This window comes from Cryptococcus neoformans, assembly GCF_000091045.1.
Source record: "Cryptococcus neoformans var. neoformans JEC21 chromosome 8 sequence".
NCBI classification, from domain to species: Eukaryota; Fungi; Basidiomycota; class Tremellomycetes; order Tremellales; family Cryptococcaceae; genus Cryptococcus; species Cryptococcus deneoformans.
Window position 1 is genome coordinate 128832 of NC_006693.1, and position 16882 is coordinate 145713.

Sequence of the window (16882 nt, forward strand, 5' to 3'; positions counted from 1 at the left end):
AATTATGAACATATATTCATCACAGTCAAAGTGTGCAACAGCGAAATTTGTACGAGCAAAGGCGAAAATTTATGAATGCTTCGAAGACATCAGATACTTTACAACTTAGGATCTAACCGCCGTTTCACCGGAAAGACACAGAAAGCAAACACCGAAAATGTACACCTAAACAAGGGCCATCCTCTTCTTACCCACTCCTCCCCTAAAATTTCCCATTCCTCCGACCCGGTTCGCCGCCTGTGCTCTTTGAATCTGAGCAAATGCTTCGAGAACGTGACAGGGTTGCAAAGGCTGGCGCGCGCTAGGTGGAGGGGCGAACAATGATGGGGGGTTTGAAGAAGAAGGCGTCTTGTTCTGTGAGATCGCTCCCGGTTCTGCGGAGGAACGTTTATTCCCATCTTGTTTTTGCGCACTTGTGCCAGCCGACCCGATTGTCGACCCCACCTCTCCTCCACCTGTCGTCTTTGTCTTCTCCAGTCTTTCCCTCAAATCCAACGCTGTCACACACAAGCTCCTGACCATCTCAAAAGCCAAGAACCCAAGAATGTCGACGATATCATCGTTTGGTCGGACATCGAGGTAGGCAGAAAAGTTGATGAATTCCCGAAATCGACGGGCGCGTCGGTAGGTAAATGATGCTTGACGACATTCGCTGTATTGGGCGTATTCGTTCTTGGTCATTTTCTTGGTAATCTCGTCCGCTTCCTAACGTAGTATGTGTGTAAGCAAGTTTGCTAATATATGCGAGAGATGAAACATACTCGTAGACGTTGCATAGAATCCTCATGAGCCTGCAACTCATCATCGTCTTCGTCATCTTCTTCCTCTTTACCTGGCATGCTTCTCAAAAAGCTTGTGAAGGGAGTTAGAAGCTCCCAAGGTAGCTTCACCATCTGCTTTCGGCCCTTCATAGCTTTGTCTTCATCCACATCGAGGTCGATGTCTTCTCCGGCTCGCTCAGCCTCTTCTTTGGCACGTTTGCGAACATCCTTCCAGGAAAGGTAAGTTCGCAGACGATTGACTTTGCCGCGGTCGTCACGGATGAGAAAAATGAGGTCTTCCGCGGACAAGAAACGAGATGAGCGTAGGTGGGTAAGGAGGCGGGCCCGAGTCACCTAAGGTATTTGTCAGCGAGACGGCTGAAAATAGTCAAGGAAGAACTGGGGCGTACAATCTCAATGATTTGTCCACGGACTATGTCTTCAACAAGCTTTACAGTCTCTGGTAATGGAGTCTGGACTTCTCCAAACACAAACATCTAGTGAACAATAAGCATTTCTTACCCGGTAGAATTAGGCGGGGTCCAGCACTTACCATCTGCCTGATCTCAACCATGTACTTGTAGTCACCCATATCCTCCCATCCCCAAACTCCACTAGCCTTCTTTTTACTTGGGCCTGTGCCTCGACGCTTATCTTCCTCTTCCTCCTCATCTGAATCTTCTTCCAGAGGCGGCGTTGATCGTTTGCGTGTTCTTTGAGACGTGGCCGGTTGGGGCGCAGATGGTGCGGGAGCAGAAGGTGAAGGGGTATGAGACTGGCTTGGTTGGATAGTTGGGAGCGCAAGGGACGACATTTCGAAGGATTGTAGTTGTGTTTGAGGACAAAAGATGTGGACGCTCTTGCAGTGAAGAGGGTTGAACCGAAAAAAAGGCCGCAGATACGAGTGTAGTTAAACGAAGTTCTCTTATCAGTCCTTTGCTGTGTGAAACAAAAAAGAAACGCTTTTGCGCTATGCTATGTAGGCTGTTCTCGCTACCGAGAGTGTTGTCGACGCTTGACTATGGGTTGATAGGCAAGAGCTACTTTGGTATAACGAGAACTCGCTAGTTTCTACCGTATTTTTCCGCAGGCAAGAAATGATGCGAGCGGGACGACTACTGCTGCTTGCTGAGCCTATGACTGGACGTCTGAGCACTTGGGATTTGGTACAGCACGTTCGGCAGGATGGATGGTTGCTGGACGTATTGTTTTGTGGATGTCTTGAGCTAGAGATGAGAATGAGAAATGAAAGCAGGATAGGATGGGTGAATTTGACCGAGGAAACCGATAACTTAACCGATGGATTCGAATGATTTGAACGAAATAAACGATCATTATTACGAACTCGTGCTTATTACGTATAAGCCCTTTGCCGTCACTGCCGGGTCAGGGTTTCCGGGTGGGGGACCGCTTAGCAATGTGCCGCCTGTATGGGGCCTCGCTTCTTATCAGGCGCTTATCCTCCTCGCATTTTTCGCTTTCATAAGAACCATATGGAGCCGGTGAATTACATGCATGGCTTGCCCTCGTTAGCGTCCTCGTCTTTCTCTTTGCAATTGGAAAGCGGGCCACAAGCAAGTGGCAAATGAGTAGCCGTGGGACACGAGAGCAGAGAATTCCAGTATAAAAACAACCAACCGAGAAGTCGCGAAATCTTCCCTCATTGTCTTCGTCACCTCTCGCTTCGCTTCGCCTCGCTACGATGAGTGACGAACAGCCAACAACAGCCGTTCAAAAGCGGGGAAAAGAGAGGATGCAAAAGGGGATACGGTAAACGAAAGGTGATATGCATATTTTTTATGGTTGATGATCTGAGCAACTACTATTTATCATTATTCTACACACAGTTTTTTGCTACTCCCCGAGGAAACCGTGGCGGAGATTTGGACACGCCGGCGGGCGGCAACAGATGATCGCTGAGGCCAACGAGAGAAAAAGAATAATGCAGAGTAGTGAATTGTGTCCAACTTATCTATCTCAGTGCCAAATTTGGGGCTGGCTTCGTCCAAACGAAGCATGAGTGCTGCGGATTGTACGGAAGGACCAGGAGCAGAGGCGAATGACGGAACAATAAAATATGCACAAAAGCATCACGCCGGAATCCGTCATGTCTTCCCGAATAATATTTTTCTGGACCCTACACAGAAGACAGCTCTTTTCTTTTTTTTCTTTTCTTTCGGTCGAACTCTTTACCTAAATTACCTATCGCCTGCTATAGACGGCGTTCCACATCGTTTATACGTCTCGGGTCTTTGATAGAAGCTTTTTTGAACCGGGCCAGTAGTGGACCAATAGCCGCCGGTGGTCTATTTTATTATTATTAGTAGCAGCTAGTATCGTAGTAGTATTAGTCGTCGGGAAGTAGTAGATCAACTATCTTGATGCATATTTATTTGTCTCTCATTCTACCGTCTACAATTGTAAATTAGATGCGTTATGATCACATTAAAAAATAAGAGTTATGTTTAGAGCGATGTTGAGTTTTATCAGAGAATATTGGCGAGGCTTTCAAACCCCACAATAGTAAACTCTTGATCGGTGATACACATGCATATTATACAGGCCGTACGTAGCTATGTATTTCGCTACATATCCAATATCAATAGAACATTATTTAGACATCAGATCCACCAGGCCCACTAATGCGGAAAGGTCAGACTTCAGCTATCAGCCTCCTACGCCTGCCTGCGCCCGAAGCCGAAACAAATCTCACGACTTCGCACATGCATTTGAAGGTTCAACAACAAATGGCGGACAGCGAACAGCGCGAACTCGCGACATACAGTGCAAGAAGAGATAAGAAAATCCGTCCACGATGATTGGCTCACGATTCAGGGCCATGGGAGTGGGGGCCCGATGAAAGTGGAGAGGGGAAAATGTCTTTTATCGCTCGACAGACCGGCGGGGAGTCCGGAAGGAACGCTCTGCGTTCCGGAGCAAAGATCTTCCAGCATCCAGCATGCTCCTCCGCCTGTCCGGTGAAAAACCGTGTAGTCAAAAAGCTGTAAAGCTGTAACTGTACTTATTTTATATATAGTACTCGTACCGTTGTTCCTGTTTATTCTCTTTCTGATTTGATGAACTGATGCGTAGTAAGGAAGACACAAGCATTTCGTTGCTTCAGTGGAAAATTGACCCATGAACTCGGCGACTTTGATGGGGCAGCATCACATGCACCGACGATTTATTATATATATGCGTTACATGCTTTCTTTCAGTAATCTCGTCCAGGATCCAGGAGGATTATATAGTAGTATACCACTGTATGTAGAGTATTCCAAAGTTCTCCAGCCCCTAGGTTTGTCCTTCTGCCCAAATCGTCATCTCGCGATCGGCGCTCCGTTGTCCGGTAAAGAGTAAACTACATCAACGAACGATACTTTGTCGTCCGTCTTCGTTGTGTTTTACAGTTTGCAACTGCGACTATTATGTACGCTGCTGCATTTGATAAACATCCAATATCCATGCTAAGTCTGTTGTGATAAAGTGTGCAAATGTTATTTCTAAAGAATCTATAAGAATGATACCATGCACAGCGGCATATGCAGATGATATTGTATTTTAACGGTTGAATCGGGCATGCTTTATTAGAATCCACCCAAACGCTTCTTGTTTTTCTTCTTCTTCTCCAGTTTCCCTCCAAACTTCCCTCGCTCCACCTGTGTACTTGCCCAACCCATTTCCTGATTCTGGTTCTCCCCTTCCGGCTGACTGGAGGTGACAATTCCCATCTGCGACATGGTTGGTGGGGGTGATGATCTTGGACCTTGGACGAGCGAGGGAATGGATGGCATACTGTGCGAAGTCGAGAGAGAAGGAGGGATGAGATGGGAGAAAGGGTGAGAACGAGATGTACGTGGAGGTGAAGCTGGCTGCACTCGGGATCGCGGCTGGGAAAGAGATAATGACGGGTGTGAACGAGAGCCGGGAAGAGGTCGGATGCGTCTATCACTTTCCTTTTGCATGCTGGATACTCCGTCCATGGGCTGTGGTGCGTCGCCCCGTGTAGGGTCTGTAGCACGCTCGGGGTCCCATTGAGTATCCTCCAATCCCATCGGTGTCCACGTCCAATAAGTCAGGTCCTGCCCCAGCTTCCAATCATCAATCAACGTCCTCGCTATATGTGTTTGCAGTCTTTCCATCCTCTTTTCCTCCTTTCCTTTCTCATCACCCTCAACGACATCTTCCCACTCTGATCCGCTCTCCACAGCGTTCAGACTCTTGTACAGGGGTCGGACAGGTGCAAGCGTGGGTTTGACAACATTGAATTCGATAAGAGGTGGTGCAGGATCGTTGAGCGATAACTGGCTTGTAGCCTGTACAAAAAGTTCAACCTCATCTCCTTGCTGCTCTTCTTCCGCCGCAGCATCAATCAATCGATCATGCGCTGCTGGAGCCAAAGGCAGGTAATCCGAAGGGGAGAAGATTAAAGTCGATAGATATAAGTTGAGAGCTAACTGAGCAGCAGAGAGATTGTCCCGTAGTGAAGATGGCGGAAAAGAATCGAGGAAGAACCGGTACAGTTGAAAAGGTCTTTGATAAGGAAGAGGGAGAAGAGGACGAGATTCAGTGAAGCTGGGGAATCCGCTATGCAGAGTGTGAATGATGGGCACAAATTTGGACAAGACCAATTCGTCCATGCCCTCAAGAGTTGAGCGAATAGCGTAAGGGTGGATAGTGAGGGTTTGGAGTGGAGCATCCTCTTCAACGTCGTCCCATCTCCTGACCTGCTCCTCGTCTAAAGAGGAGGCCGAGGGAAAGCACATGTCTAAAGCAAGTTCACTTCTGCTCATATCGTAAGATTGTTGTGATAGGTTTCTATATAACATGGTGACTTACCCAGTGACCAGGCCATCCATGGGTGCCTCTAACTCTCTGAGATACTGTGCGAACTCCTCTGGCCTGAACCAGCTCTCAGTTTTCTCGCCTTGGCACTGCATTCTTTTGAGATCTTCCTCTCCTTCTCCCTCCTCATCTTCCCAGTCACTCTCATCCCCGTCATCATCATCTTTCTCGACTTCTTCCGCAGCAATGTTGGCCGCATTTGCTGTAGCTTCGTCACTCTCAATTGCGCCTCTCCCCTCCCTATATCTCCCTTCGTGACCAGGTTCTTCGAGACTACTATCTGCAGCCCCTTCTTCCTCGTTTCCCACATTTTCTCTTCCTCCCTCCTTATCTAGGTCTTGTTCTCCGCTTTCTCTTTCATCATCAGTGACCCAATCATTCCTCGTCATCAGTTCCCCACTTGCCTCTTCTTCTCCTTCCCCCTCGGTGTCACTCAAGGACGCCACTGACGGCTCGGGCGAAAAGATTTTGATGTCCTGCTCGTTGATAGCCAACCAAACCCATCGTAAATCTATTTCCTTGTACGCCACCTGGGCTTTTTCAAGCCATCCATCGCCAACACCGAGTTCTTCCCTGTCTTCCCTTTTTGCCGCTAGAGAGCTAACCTCGTCATCCCACTGTGCGCTTATCGGAATAATTTCTTGCTTTTGCTTTTGCCCCTCTCTCCCTTCGGCTGAATCAATTGCACCGAAACGGGTGTTACGCGAGGATATGAGGGGTATGCACCATAAGCCTCCTTCCTGATCCAATGCTATCAGGGATGGTGGGTGCCGATTGCTGTTGAGTGAGAGGTAGCTGAGCTCTTTAAGAGTCATATCCCTATGTAAGGGGAGACCGAGGGCGTAAGGTGGGGTGAGGAATCGAACAGGGTCAGATTTGGGTGTTGCCAAAGCTGTGATGAAGGGGTGCGATGGGGAATAGAGCAAGGTCGTCATTTGATCTACAACATTTTGTCAGGCTCGAGCAAAATAGCACCTAGCATGTGAGAGAATACTTACCTTTGCCTTGCCCAGGGAAGATGATAGCTTCAATGTCCGTTACCCCATATTCATGCCTAAAACCCAGAGCTGGTACCCCTTTACCCGTCTCATCAAGCCAGAACACTTCATGCGTGGTGCAAATGGTGGTATAACGGGAGTCACGCTCAAGAGCTGTTTTTTCAAGAAAGGTGAATCGGCGGTTGAAGCCCGAAAGCGTGATTAAAGAGGTTGCCGGATGATCGTGATTCTACCTCTAGGGTTAGTATTGGTAGAAGCGAACACACGAGTCAAACATACGTCAATATCTATCAATGTGGCTTCACGTGAGGAGAGTACGAGAGCAGTCCCTGGCTGCGTGCCAAAGGATATACGGAAGAACTGATCTTTATCGTCCGTTATTTTGTCTCTAATTTTCCTCCTAAATGACGGTTAGCTCTAGCACACGCGGCAGTGATGAAACTTACAGGTTCATGACCTTCTCCAGCCTTCCTCCTCTAATTTCTTTGTCCTCCCACCACATCCATATGCCTCCACCTTCATCAACCACCAGAGCCCTTGACCAGGTTGCCGGATCGAGAACAACATCCACATGCCGTCGATCCTCAGTGTCAGAAAAAGAGAGCTCGGCAATGCGAGTTGAAGTAATATAAGGTGAGAATGGGGTCAAGGAAGGGTGAAGGTTGAGGAGATGGGTTGTAGTGCGGGTTCTGACCAGGAGGGCCGTCGCGTCGTCTGGATCAAAATGAGTACGGCGTCTTCAGTCAGTCAGTGGGAATACGAACGATCTATTCTAAAGGGAGATATCATAGGCGATGAGCATATTTGCAGGATAGAAGTGGGAAACCTGTCGATAGGCTTTACTGTCGGTGTAAAGCGAAATCTACTCCTTTTATCTACCCTTGTTGTGGATGTCGCCAAAAAGGGTGCTATATCTGTCTATATGTCAGCACAATGTCTGGTTGCCTAATAGGATGACATACTCAGGTGATGCCCAACTTCTCCTGTCGGGAATGCCACAAATGTCCTCGCACTCTTGCCTCGACTGTTCTGAATGACCGCAACAATTGATCCCTGATATATTTGCGTTTCATCGAATGCGTCTTCCTCTAGTTTGCGCAAAGGTCCGGCGGGTTGCTTTGATGTTCCTGATGGGCCTGCTGCATGTTCTTCCATGAGAATGTCGGTGATCACATCTCTCAGGCCATCTCGCTCGTACGGTAAGCAAAGATCTTCAGCGTACTGTACCTAAAGACCAAGTTAGAACACATCCCATGTACGTCGAAATGGGCATACTGATGAATTAATGACTTCTCTTAGAGAAATTTCTGGATCAGACTCAATTTCTGGCGTTCGAGTGGCAGGAAAAAAGTGAATCGCTTCTTTGCCCGTTCTCCATTTGAGATCTACTCCTGTGTGAGCGTTTAAGTGATTGTGATGGGCGTTTGTCACTTACCTTGCCTGTCCTCTACAGACCACATCCATCCCCAAGAGCCTCTCTTCCTTTGCAGGCTAACTCCACCCTGTCTTCCAAACTCTACCGTCGGACCGCCAACACCAACAGCATCGTCCACCTGATCGCGTTCTTCTTCTACGTCATCTTGAAACTGATTATCCTCCGAGTACTCCGTTTGATTGTTGTGGGTATTGTAATTGCGCCGCTTGGTGCGTGGTAGGACAAGATGATTCACTGAGGGGGGAAATGACATTGGGCAGCATTGGATAGTGTGATTGAGGCGTGGCGGATGTCGAATACTGGGCGGCAGCCGTCTCGGTCTGGTTGGCTTATCACCTAGAAGCTGTGTTGTTCGCTTCTTGGCGGTTAACCGTGATCCACAGCGTGTGCTTAGGGGCTGATTTTAGCGCGATGTCAAGATACACTGCAGCTTTATGGAAGTTGCTGAAAGTGGCTACGTGCATTTGATGTTCAGCCACCGGCGGCCAAAAACATCTACAAGTCAGACGTGCCTGGGTGGAGGTCATCGCATCTCCGTTTCTGTTCCTAATTAATGCTTCGCCGATGATTCGTTATCGACCGAGAGGCTACCAATATGTGTTCTAGTAATCTGTCTCCTGTATACATAGTAATATCTGCCTTTCTACATGCTTCCAACTGGGTCACTGTCCCCTTGTCTCCTTGATTGAGCTTCAATGTTATTTCCCCAAATCGTTGAGTCCAACGTTTAACAAAGTGCGGCGCAACTGATGGATGTCCCCCCCTTCGCTCTTGTCGATTACTGCCAAGGTTGTTGCATGACGGTACAATTTGGTTGTTCACGAAGAACAAGCGGCCTGCTGAGTATGTTAGAACTGAACGAGAGGTTTGTATGCTATAAAATGCGTGTACACTGTGCAGTAATACTGCTAACTGCATGGCAGTACGCTTGATATACTTATATGATGAAGCATGTAATTAAGAATTGAAGCAGAGACGTCAAGTGACCACGTTCGACGACCCCCGAATGGCCTGTTCGTGCCTCGAAGGTGCCTGGCTTTTCTGTATTTCATTAGGCTCGACACAAGCCCCTCGACGGACATCGATCGGTCTCCCGCTTGTGTCGAGCCTACTAGTATTTCATGTTTTTCATGCATGCGCATGATCATTCGCCGTCGGATCTCCAACAAGTAGTACGTACTGTAAGAAACCTTCTCCCGTCGTTTCCCGCAGCCAGCATTTGCAGCATAGCTCCTAGTAGGTTCCCAGTGCGATCGAGGCCTACGTACGTACTCCGTTTTATGCATCCGCCACCATCCCTCTCACCACACTTCACTTCGTCGGTTTTGCTATATATCATATGCATGCATACGGACGGACCATATGTTTTCGATTGAAGAGACGAAAAGAAGAAGAAAGAATTTCGGTCGGCCGTCTGTCGGAGATACATACACTGAAGATTCAGAGGCCGGGCCGGATGACGGACATTGACGGAAGAAGGGGTGTGACGATTTTGCTGGAATTCTCTTCAGCGCAGGGTTCTTGAGAAGCTTGGTTCTGGCCAAGCTCTCTTCTTCTCTGCATGCTGCATTTTTGAGTACTCTACTGAAGGTTCAGGTAGAGCACAGGGGATACGCTAGCCAGGTCGAGACGTCACCAAATGCATGCACTGGTAGAAATAGGCAGGGGGCAGAATGTGGGGAAGGCCTGACGTCAGGGGCGGATCAACGATTTTCGCGGCGGTGAATCCCTCTTGGTGTGAAGTTCGCTGGACTTCCTTTCTTACATTCTTTCATTTGGCTACTTTCTTTCCTCTTCACTTCCTTTATATCTGTCTGTCTAACTAACAAACTAAGCCGTATCTTCTACACCACTGAATATCACTACGAAGCAAATTGAAATCACAACGATCATGACGACAATGTCCAGCGACGTCCCTAATTCCCCCACCTCCACCTCGTTTACAGGTACTTTCTCCCCAGCTGCCACGGCCGCCAACACCGCTGCCAATGCTCGTACCCGTGATGCTCCTTCCCCTACTACGTCGTCGTCCGGTCCCAAGCTCGAAACCAACAAGGACCAGAGGTTGATTGTCGTGTCCAACCGATTGCCGGTGACGATTAGTAAAGATGACAACGGGGAGTATCACTTCAAGGTTTGTCAATCGTTCAAGACGATGTGCGCAATATTTTGGAAATGAAGCTCACTTTGGCGCCCATGTAGATGTCTTCTGGTGGACTGGTCTCGGCTTTGAGCGGATGCAAGAAGACTATGAGCTTCACCTGGATCGGATGGCCCGGTAAAGATGTGAGTAGGCTTTAATCAGAACTGGCGCGCAGCGGCTTACTTGTCATGCTAGATTCCCATGCAAGACCGTGAAACTGTCAACCGCCGATTGCTTGAAGAATACAACTGTTATCCCGTTTATCTTTCTGATGAGCTTGCCGACAGTCACTATAATGGTAAGTCTTATCCCACTAATCACCACTCCCCAACCCGCAATGCTGACATTATCTCTTTCCCCATAGGTTTCTCCAACTCGATCCTCTGGCCATTGTTCCACTACCACCCCGGGGAGATGAACTTTGACTCTGCCCACTGGCTTGCTTACCGGGAAGCCAACATGCGTTTCGCCGACGTCGTTTCTTCCTTGGTCCAAGCTGGCGACATGGTCTGGGTGCAAGACTACCACCTCATGCTTCTCCCCATGTTGCTCCGTTCTATGATCACCGGCGAATCTGCGCAGGGTGAGATGGTCCGGCAGGAACTTGGAAGGGTGAAGGAGGGTGTGGATGATACCGTTGTGAAAGAGGTGCTCAAGATGGGTCCGGGGGTCGCACAGGCAGAGGATGAAGGTGTGGAGATGTTGGATGATGTAGAAGAGGAAGGTGGAGAGATGGATGTGAAGACTAGTCCCAAGAGGCCTCATTATGGGAGGGGAATGAGTACCTTCCAGAAGCAAGAGTTGGTGGCGAAGGAGAAGGGTAAAGAAGGGATCAGGATTGGTTTCTTTTTGCATACTCCTTTCCCATCAAGTGAGATTTACAGGATCTTGCCTGTGCGAAGGGAAATCTTGCTCGGTGTGCTTCAATGTGATCTTATTGGGTAGGTTTCTGCTAAATCCCGTTTTTTTTCCCTCTTCCTTTCAGCTGATCATCCTTTTGTATAGATTCCACACATATGACTATGCTCGACACTTCCTCTCGTCCTGCACCCGTATCCTCGGTCTCGAAACTCAGCCGAACGGTATCGAATTTGACGGGCGATATTGCCAAGTCGGCACCTACCCCATTGGTATCGACCCTAACCAGTTCATCGAAGGTCTTCAAAAAGAATCCATTGTCAAACGCCTCCGTTCGTTGGAAGCGAGGTTTGATGGCGTCAAGGTCATCATCGGTGTTGACCGTTTGGACTATATCAAGGGTATCCCTCAAAAACTCCAAGCACTCGAGACTTTCCTTACCCAACACCCCGAGTGGATCGGCAAAGTTGTGTTGGTCCAGCTGGCGATTCCATCCCGACAAGATGTGGAGGAGTATCAGGATTTGCGAGCTTGCGTGAATGAACTCGTCGGTAGGATCAATGGTCGCTTCGGGACGGTGGAAAGCGTGCCGATTCATTATATGCACAAGAGTGTGCCGTTTGAAGAGTTGACGGCAATGTATGCGTTGGCGGATGCTTGTTTGGTGACTTCAACTAGGGATGGTATGAACTTGGTAAGTGTCCTTTCCTGTTCTTTATTTCGCCCCTTTTTCGGCAAGCGCTTGAATCGGTCACTGATGACGGCAATAGGTGGCATACGAGTACATTTCATCACAGGCTGAGAGACATGGATCTATGATCCTCTCTGAGTTTGCTGGCGCAGCCCAAAGTTTCAACGGCAGTCTTCTTATCAACCCTTGTATGCCCGCTTTTCTCTTGCTTCATGCTACTGTCATTGAGGCTGATCTGTTTTTCGTCTTTTTAGGGGATGTCCAATCTACGGCCGATGCGATCAACCAAGCTCTCACGCTATCTCCACAGCAGAGGAAGACGAACTGGCAAAAACTGTTCAACTATGTCAGCAAGTACACAGCCGAAGCTTGGGGCGTCTCATTCGTCAATGAACGTGCGTTCAGTGTTTTCTCTTTGTTTTTATCTTATTTCAACCGCATAGACCTGTACAAAGTGCTAACAGCCCCTTCCTTTATCTCTGTAGTTAACCGTCTTTCCGGCCAACGCCCCGCTGGTCCCACTGGTCTTGCTGGACGAAGAAAGTCTGGAAGCTTGAGCAGGACGAGCAGTAAGGCCAGTATGCAGAGGAGAAAGTCTTCACAGAGTGGAATTGCGACCGGTCTGGGTGCTGCAGCGGGAGCGGCTGTTAACTGGGCTCAGGCGCAGGTGGGGACCCAAACTTAGGCTTCGTTCATGAGTACTGGCATATGGCTGAAGGGAATGAGAAGAGTGAGATTGGGAAAAAAGCCTCTTTTTGTTGAAATATATTACATGCACCACTTCCATTGTTTGTGTCTGCCGATGCATGGAAGAATCAAGTTATATAACAATGGTTCCCCTTACCCCATGGAGAGTGGTGGTTTCTCCGCCGGGAGGCGTCAAGGGAAGGCCCTGAAACCTGACGGAGACACGGGGGCTGGCGGCTGTCGTCACTTGTCGCTTCATTCCTCAGTGGCCAGAGGATGCGGCCAGGAATGCGGCAAGGTGTGCGCAGGCGAGTGCATGCATGCCGGATGGGCAGCTGTCTCCGGACGACAGGATGCATGGTTCTTTCCCCGCTCGGGTACACACGGTTGTCTATCACTGATACTGGAGACATGGTTAAATGGCCGAGGCTGGATTTCAGGCACGGGTCACTGACACTCCGTCCCCGCCCCATCTTCTCTTCCCCAGCAGCCACGACCCTTTCCTCTCTTGTTTACTTTTATCCCCCTGCTCGGCGCCTTTCCCTCGGGCGAATCCAAAAGCAAAGAGTGTATCTCATCTACTGAGACCGCTTGCAAAGAAAACGCCTTCCGCATCCTCAACTCAAACAAGCGGAACTCGGTCTCGGTCTTGTTGTTGTTTGTTTCTTCTTTCCAGCGGCGTAGACAAATAACAGGTGAGTCTCCACTTGAGTCACCACATCATACACAGCTCACAACCTATCAGTCCAGACATGTCTCTTCCCAACGCCTTCGTCACACTTCTAACGACGTCCTCGTATCTCCCCGGAGCCCTCGTGCTTCTCCATGCCCTCCAGGATCTTCACCCAGCGCCGCGGGACTTTCAGATTGTAGCCCTCGTGACTCCAGAGACGGTCGATGCTGCTACTATCGGCGAACTACGAAGGGCAGGGTATGATTTGGTGATTGGCGTGGAACCTATTGGCAGTGGGAAAGCCGGTCAAGTCGGGTTAGAGCTCATGGGTAAGGTCGTCTCCGTTCGGTCTGTGGCCTGCCAAGGAAGATTGTCCATAATGCTAACGGATGCGGCTAACAGGCCGACCGGATTTGAATTTTGCATTAACAAAGCTTCATCTCTTCCGCCTCGCCCCGTTCTTCTCTACTCTTATCTACCTCGATGCGGACATCCTCCCCCTCCGACCCATTTCGCACCTGTTCACCTCGACCGCCCCCCATGTGTTTTCTGCATGCCCTGATACTGGCTGGCCAGACTGTTTCAACTCTGGATTCATGGTCATCCGTCCTAGAGAGAGCGATTGGGATGGGCTTAAAGGGATGTTGAAAGATGGTGAAGGGGAAGATGGGCTATATAGAGAAGCAGGGAATGGGAGCTTTGATGGTGCTGACCAAGGGTTGTTGAATGAGTGGTTCAGTGAAGAAGGTGGTGGCGGGGACTGGAACAGACTGTCCTTCACGTACGTTCCAGATTTCAGTTTTCCGTCAATCAAGGATTGTTGCTGACACCATTCTCGACAGATACAATGTTACCCCCTCTGCGGCGTATACCTGGGCCCCAGCGTATAAACGTTTCGGCCACAAGATCAGCAATGTCCATTTTATTGGACCTAATAAACCGTGGACGAGCCTACCCGGAAGACCGGCCGGTGTGTCAAATGTCAAAGGAAAAGAGAACTCTTACGACTGTAAGTCATTCCTGCCTGTCCAATGAATTGCCCAACTCATTGACGTCTTCTTCTTCTATCTAGACTTGTCTCTTATAGACCGGTGGTTTGCAGTGTACGACAAACATGTCCGCCCAGCTTCCGCTCTCGACCCCGACATCTCAAGGCGTTTTGCTGTCCCACAAACCATAGCTGCTTGGGATTCCCATGCGAACCGAGCAAGAGCAGCTGCCACTGTCCTGTCTGAAGACAAACTTGAACTGTCCGAGCTCAAAGCTGCCACTGAAAGGGGCGTGAATGCTTTCAAACCGGGACAGTACACTTCCCTTCCGCTCGAAGGACGAGTAGATCTGATCATGCCCAAACCTAAGCCCGTACCTAGAGCTGCCATCTCCCAACTGGCTGCCGCAAGTACGGTAGCGCCATCCGTTAGCCCCTCAGCTCTTACTCCGCCTCCCGCAGATGCGGTCCCAGCCCCTGCGCCTGCTCCTGTCCTGACTCAGACAGAGCAACAGACCGCCCAACCTTTTGTCTGGGACGCCCAACGTTCCTCCCCACCAGCAAGCGCTCCACCGGAAATGTCCGTCCCCCACACATACTACCGCAACGCATGGGAAGCTCCCCTTTCCCAACAATCATCCTATTACGCCCACCCCGAGTCTCACCAACCCCAGGCTGAACACAAAGAACCAGAGTATCCTACATTGCCAAAGGAAGTGACGGGGGATAGTTGGTATGCGAGGTTTGCGACGAGCACGCCGGATAAGCGTGCAGTAAGTGCAGTTTTCCCGTGGGAAGAGAAAACCGGCAGCCATGGGTATGGACATGGGTCCAGACCGAAACCGGAGAGGGTGTTCCCGAAAGGAGAGGAACCGCTACCCCCTCTTGTGCAGCAGTTGATCCATCCTTTGCAACCGCCGTCCATCTCGATACAGTACGCCACTCCTACCGACTCTTACCAATCCCAGCATCCCTCTCACGCAACGGGGATGGGAATGGCAGGACAAGCACAAGCACCGAAAAGTCCTTCCCCGCCACCAAGACACGTGTCCATGGTAGAAGCTATGGCATCGTATAAGAATGTGTGGGATGATATTCCGCAGATAGGGAAGTATGTGGATATCATGAGCGGGAAGACTGGTGGAAGATCTGTCAGAGGTTTGTCTACCCGTGGACACGGACATGGGCAAGGTCATATTCAAGGTCATAGTCAAGGGCAAAAGCAGTCACAGGCGCAAAGCCATGAGAGGAACGTCTCTCTCCAGTCCCTTCAGTCTGTCCCGGGTACACCCCGTACTCAATATTCCACTTTCGGTAAATCCCCGCGGCTTACTAATGCGAGGGATCTAGAAAGACGAGGAAGTTTGGAGCAACCTGAAGATTCCGCTGATGGGGATGATGAAAACTCTACTTCGGCCTCGGAAGAGGAAGGTGGAAAAGGCGGGGAAGGAAAATCGTCGAAGCCGTATAAGGGCAATAGGAAATATAGAGATCGGTGGGCACAGACGGATAGAGTGAAGACGGTTGATGAGACAGTCCAGACGCAGACGCATGCTGGGGAAGAGATGGCTGGCGGAGGGTTGAAAATGTGGGGGCTGCCTCATGCTTCTGCCCATGGACGGAAGAGCAGCAAGGAGATTCCTTTCCCCAGTGGAAGTGGGAATGGAAGAGCAGGAGGGGGAGGGCAGCGAGAAGCTCAGACTCAACACCAATCGACTTATTACGAGTACCAACAACAACACCCCCACTCCCAGCAGCCTCGACAAGGGAGTACGGCAAGCCCGAGCCAGAAACCCGAGTTAAACGCTCGTCTTCCGGATTATTCGTTTGATTTCAAGGGGGCTACTTCCCATGCGCAAGGGATTGCCCAAGCACAGGCACAAGCCCAAAGTCAGGCTCAAGGACAGGGGGCCAACTCCAACCTGAACGCACAGCATAGGCACAAGCCGAGCGGATCATTCTCGACCATTTATGGTGGTCGAGGGAGGGTTTGGGATCCGAACACGGATGTGGAGGTAAGGAGACGGGATAGTCAAGAGGTCCTGGCGAGATTTATGCAAGGCAACTTGGGGAGAGGATGATTAGATCTTCTCTTTTTTCCTTGAAACGTTGTGCGGAGCGCAGGGAGCGTATCTAGGAGCCTCCTGTTCCCCGTATGCGTCATAACAATGTCCCGACAGGACTGGATTGTATCTTGTGTTGACCTCGATATATCGAGGAAACCTATCCATTAGAGGAGTTGTGCAAAAACAAAAAAATATCAAAAAAAAACGAGACAGCCTGAGGTTGTAGCTATATTTTATCTTTTTTATACAATCTGTCTGGTTTAATTATCCATCTGTTTATCTCTGCCAATTATTTCTCTTTTGCGATGTGTTTAGATTTGGGTTTTCTTTTTTTCTTTTTTTAATGGGGATGTCTTATATCAACATAAATATACCTACATTTGGGATAAACAAACGGTTTGGAAAGAGTGTATATGCATTTTGGTCGGTGTGTTATAGCAAAACGCACTGTGTTCGTCGGTAGCTTTCAATCATCATTCCATCGCATAATGAATTAAAAGATGTAGGAGAGATACAAAGATGGCAATCAAGGCAAAGCAAAATTAACTGTCACAAACTACAAATTTTTCTTTTAATCAACAAACATTTGAGTAAGATATATTAAAAGACGGTTCAAACCTAGACAAGATGGCGATGAAGAATGGCTTCAAATGAAAATAAAAAATAAAAAATAAACAATGCTCCAAAACGTCTTGTCCGAGTACCAGAAATATACAACCCCCCCCCCCCCCCCCCCC

General features: G+C 49.2%; 4 protein-coding genes across 4 annotated transcripts; 2 read left to right on the plus strand and 2 right to left on the minus strand.

The window, feature by feature from the left end:
- Window positions 1-7: 7 nt before the first annotated feature.
- On the minus strand, window positions 8-2050 carry CNH03410 (transcription cofactor, putative). Its single transcript, XM_572509.2, has 4 exons — window positions 1315-2050; window positions 1172-1258; window positions 762-1115; window positions 8-705 (listed from the first exon to the last, which is right to left on the minus strand). The coding sequence occupies exons 1-4, from the start codon at window positions 1573-1575 to the stop codon at window positions 166-168; spliced, it is 1242 nt and encodes a 413-aa protein (XP_572509.1). The 5' UTR covers window positions 1576-2050; the 3' UTR covers window positions 8-165.
- A 2166-nt stretch (window positions 2051-4216) lies between these two features.
- CNH03400 (hypothetical protein) lies at window positions 4217-8489 on the minus strand. The gene is made up of 9 exons (XM_024657734.1): window positions 8040-8489; window positions 7880-7989; window positions 7567-7831; window positions 7369-7518; window positions 7051-7318; window positions 6884-7004; window positions 6605-6833; window positions 5601-6546; window positions 4217-5546 (listed from the first exon to the last, which is right to left on the minus strand). The coding sequence occupies exons 1-9, from the start codon at window positions 8290-8292 to the stop codon at window positions 4349-4351; spliced, it is 3540 nt and encodes a 1179-aa protein (XP_024513427.1). The 5' UTR covers window positions 8293-8489; the 3' UTR covers window positions 4217-4348.
- Window positions 8490-9807: 1318 nt separating this feature from the next.
- CNH03390 (alpha,alpha-trehalose-phosphate synthase (UDP-forming), putative) lies at window positions 9808-12540 on the plus strand. The gene is made up of 8 exons (XM_572507.2): window positions 9808-10173; window positions 10242-10325; window positions 10378-10480; window positions 10547-11123; window positions 11188-11734; window positions 11811-11919; window positions 11986-12126; window positions 12217-12540. The coding sequence occupies exons 1-8, from the start codon at window positions 9931-9933 to the stop codon at window positions 12414-12416; spliced, it is 2004 nt and encodes a 667-aa protein (XP_572507.1). The 5' UTR covers window positions 9808-9930; the 3' UTR covers window positions 12417-12540.
- Window positions 12541-12951: 411 nt separating this feature from the next.
- On the plus strand, window positions 12952-16540 carry CNH03380 (glycogenin glucosyltransferase, putative). Its single transcript, XM_572506.1, has 5 exons — window positions 12952-13113; window positions 13164-13420; window positions 13494-13872; window positions 13934-14100; window positions 14164-16540. Exons 2-5 carry the CDS (start codon window positions 13171-13173, stop codon window positions 16158-16160), a joined length of 2793 nt encoding a protein of 930 aa, XP_572506.1. The 5' UTR covers window positions 12952-13113; window positions 13164-13170; the 3' UTR covers window positions 16161-16540.
- The last annotated feature ends 342 nt before the right edge of the window (window positions 16541-16882 follow it).

Coding starts and splice junctions, on each gene's coding strand:
- CNH03410 (XM_572509.2), bottom strand. CDS start 1,575: ATGTCGTCCCTTGCGCTCCCAACTATCCAACCAAGCCAGTCTCATACC. Junction 1,116..1,171: donor GTGGACAAATCATTGAGATT/GTACGCCCCAGT, acceptor CAAATACCTTAG/GTGACTCGGGCCCGCCTCCT. Junction 706..761: donor ATTCTATGCAACGTCTACGA/GTATGTTTCATC, acceptor ATACTACGTTAG/GAAGCGGACGAGATTACCAA.
- CNH03400 (XM_024657734.1), bottom strand. CDS start 8,292: ATGTCATTTCCCCCCTCAGTGAATCATCTTGTCCTACCACGCACCAAG. Junction 7,319..7,368: donor ATCTCCCTTTAGAATAGATC/GTTCGTATTCCC, acceptor ATTTTGATCCAG/ACGACGCGACGGCCCTCCTG. Junction 5,547..5,600: donor ATGGATGGCCTGGTCACTGG/GTAAGTCACCAT, acceptor CGATATGAGCAG/AAGTGAACTTGCTTTAGACA.
- CNH03390 (XM_572507.2), top strand. CDS start 9,931: ATGACGACAATGTCCAGCGACGTCCCTAATTCCCCCACCTCCACCTCG. Junction 10,481..10,546: donor TGCCGACAGTCACTATAATG/GTAAGTCTTATC, acceptor CTTTCCCCATAG/GTTTCTCCAACTCGATCCTC. Junction 11,920..11,985: donor CAGTCTTCTTATCAACCCTT/GTATGCCCGCTT, acceptor TCGTCTTTTTAG/GGGATGTCCAATCTACGGCC.
- CNH03380 (XM_572506.1), top strand. CDS start 13,171: ATGTCTCTTCCCAACGCCTTCGTCACACTTCTAACGACGTCCTCGTAT. Junction 13,873..13,933: donor TGGAACAGACTGTCCTTCAC/GTACGTTCCAGA, acceptor CATTCTCGACAG/ATACAATGTTACCCCCTCTG. Junction 14,101..14,163: donor AAAAGAGAACTCTTACGACT/GTAAGTCATTCC, acceptor TCTTCTATCTAG/ACTTGTCTCTTATAGACCGG.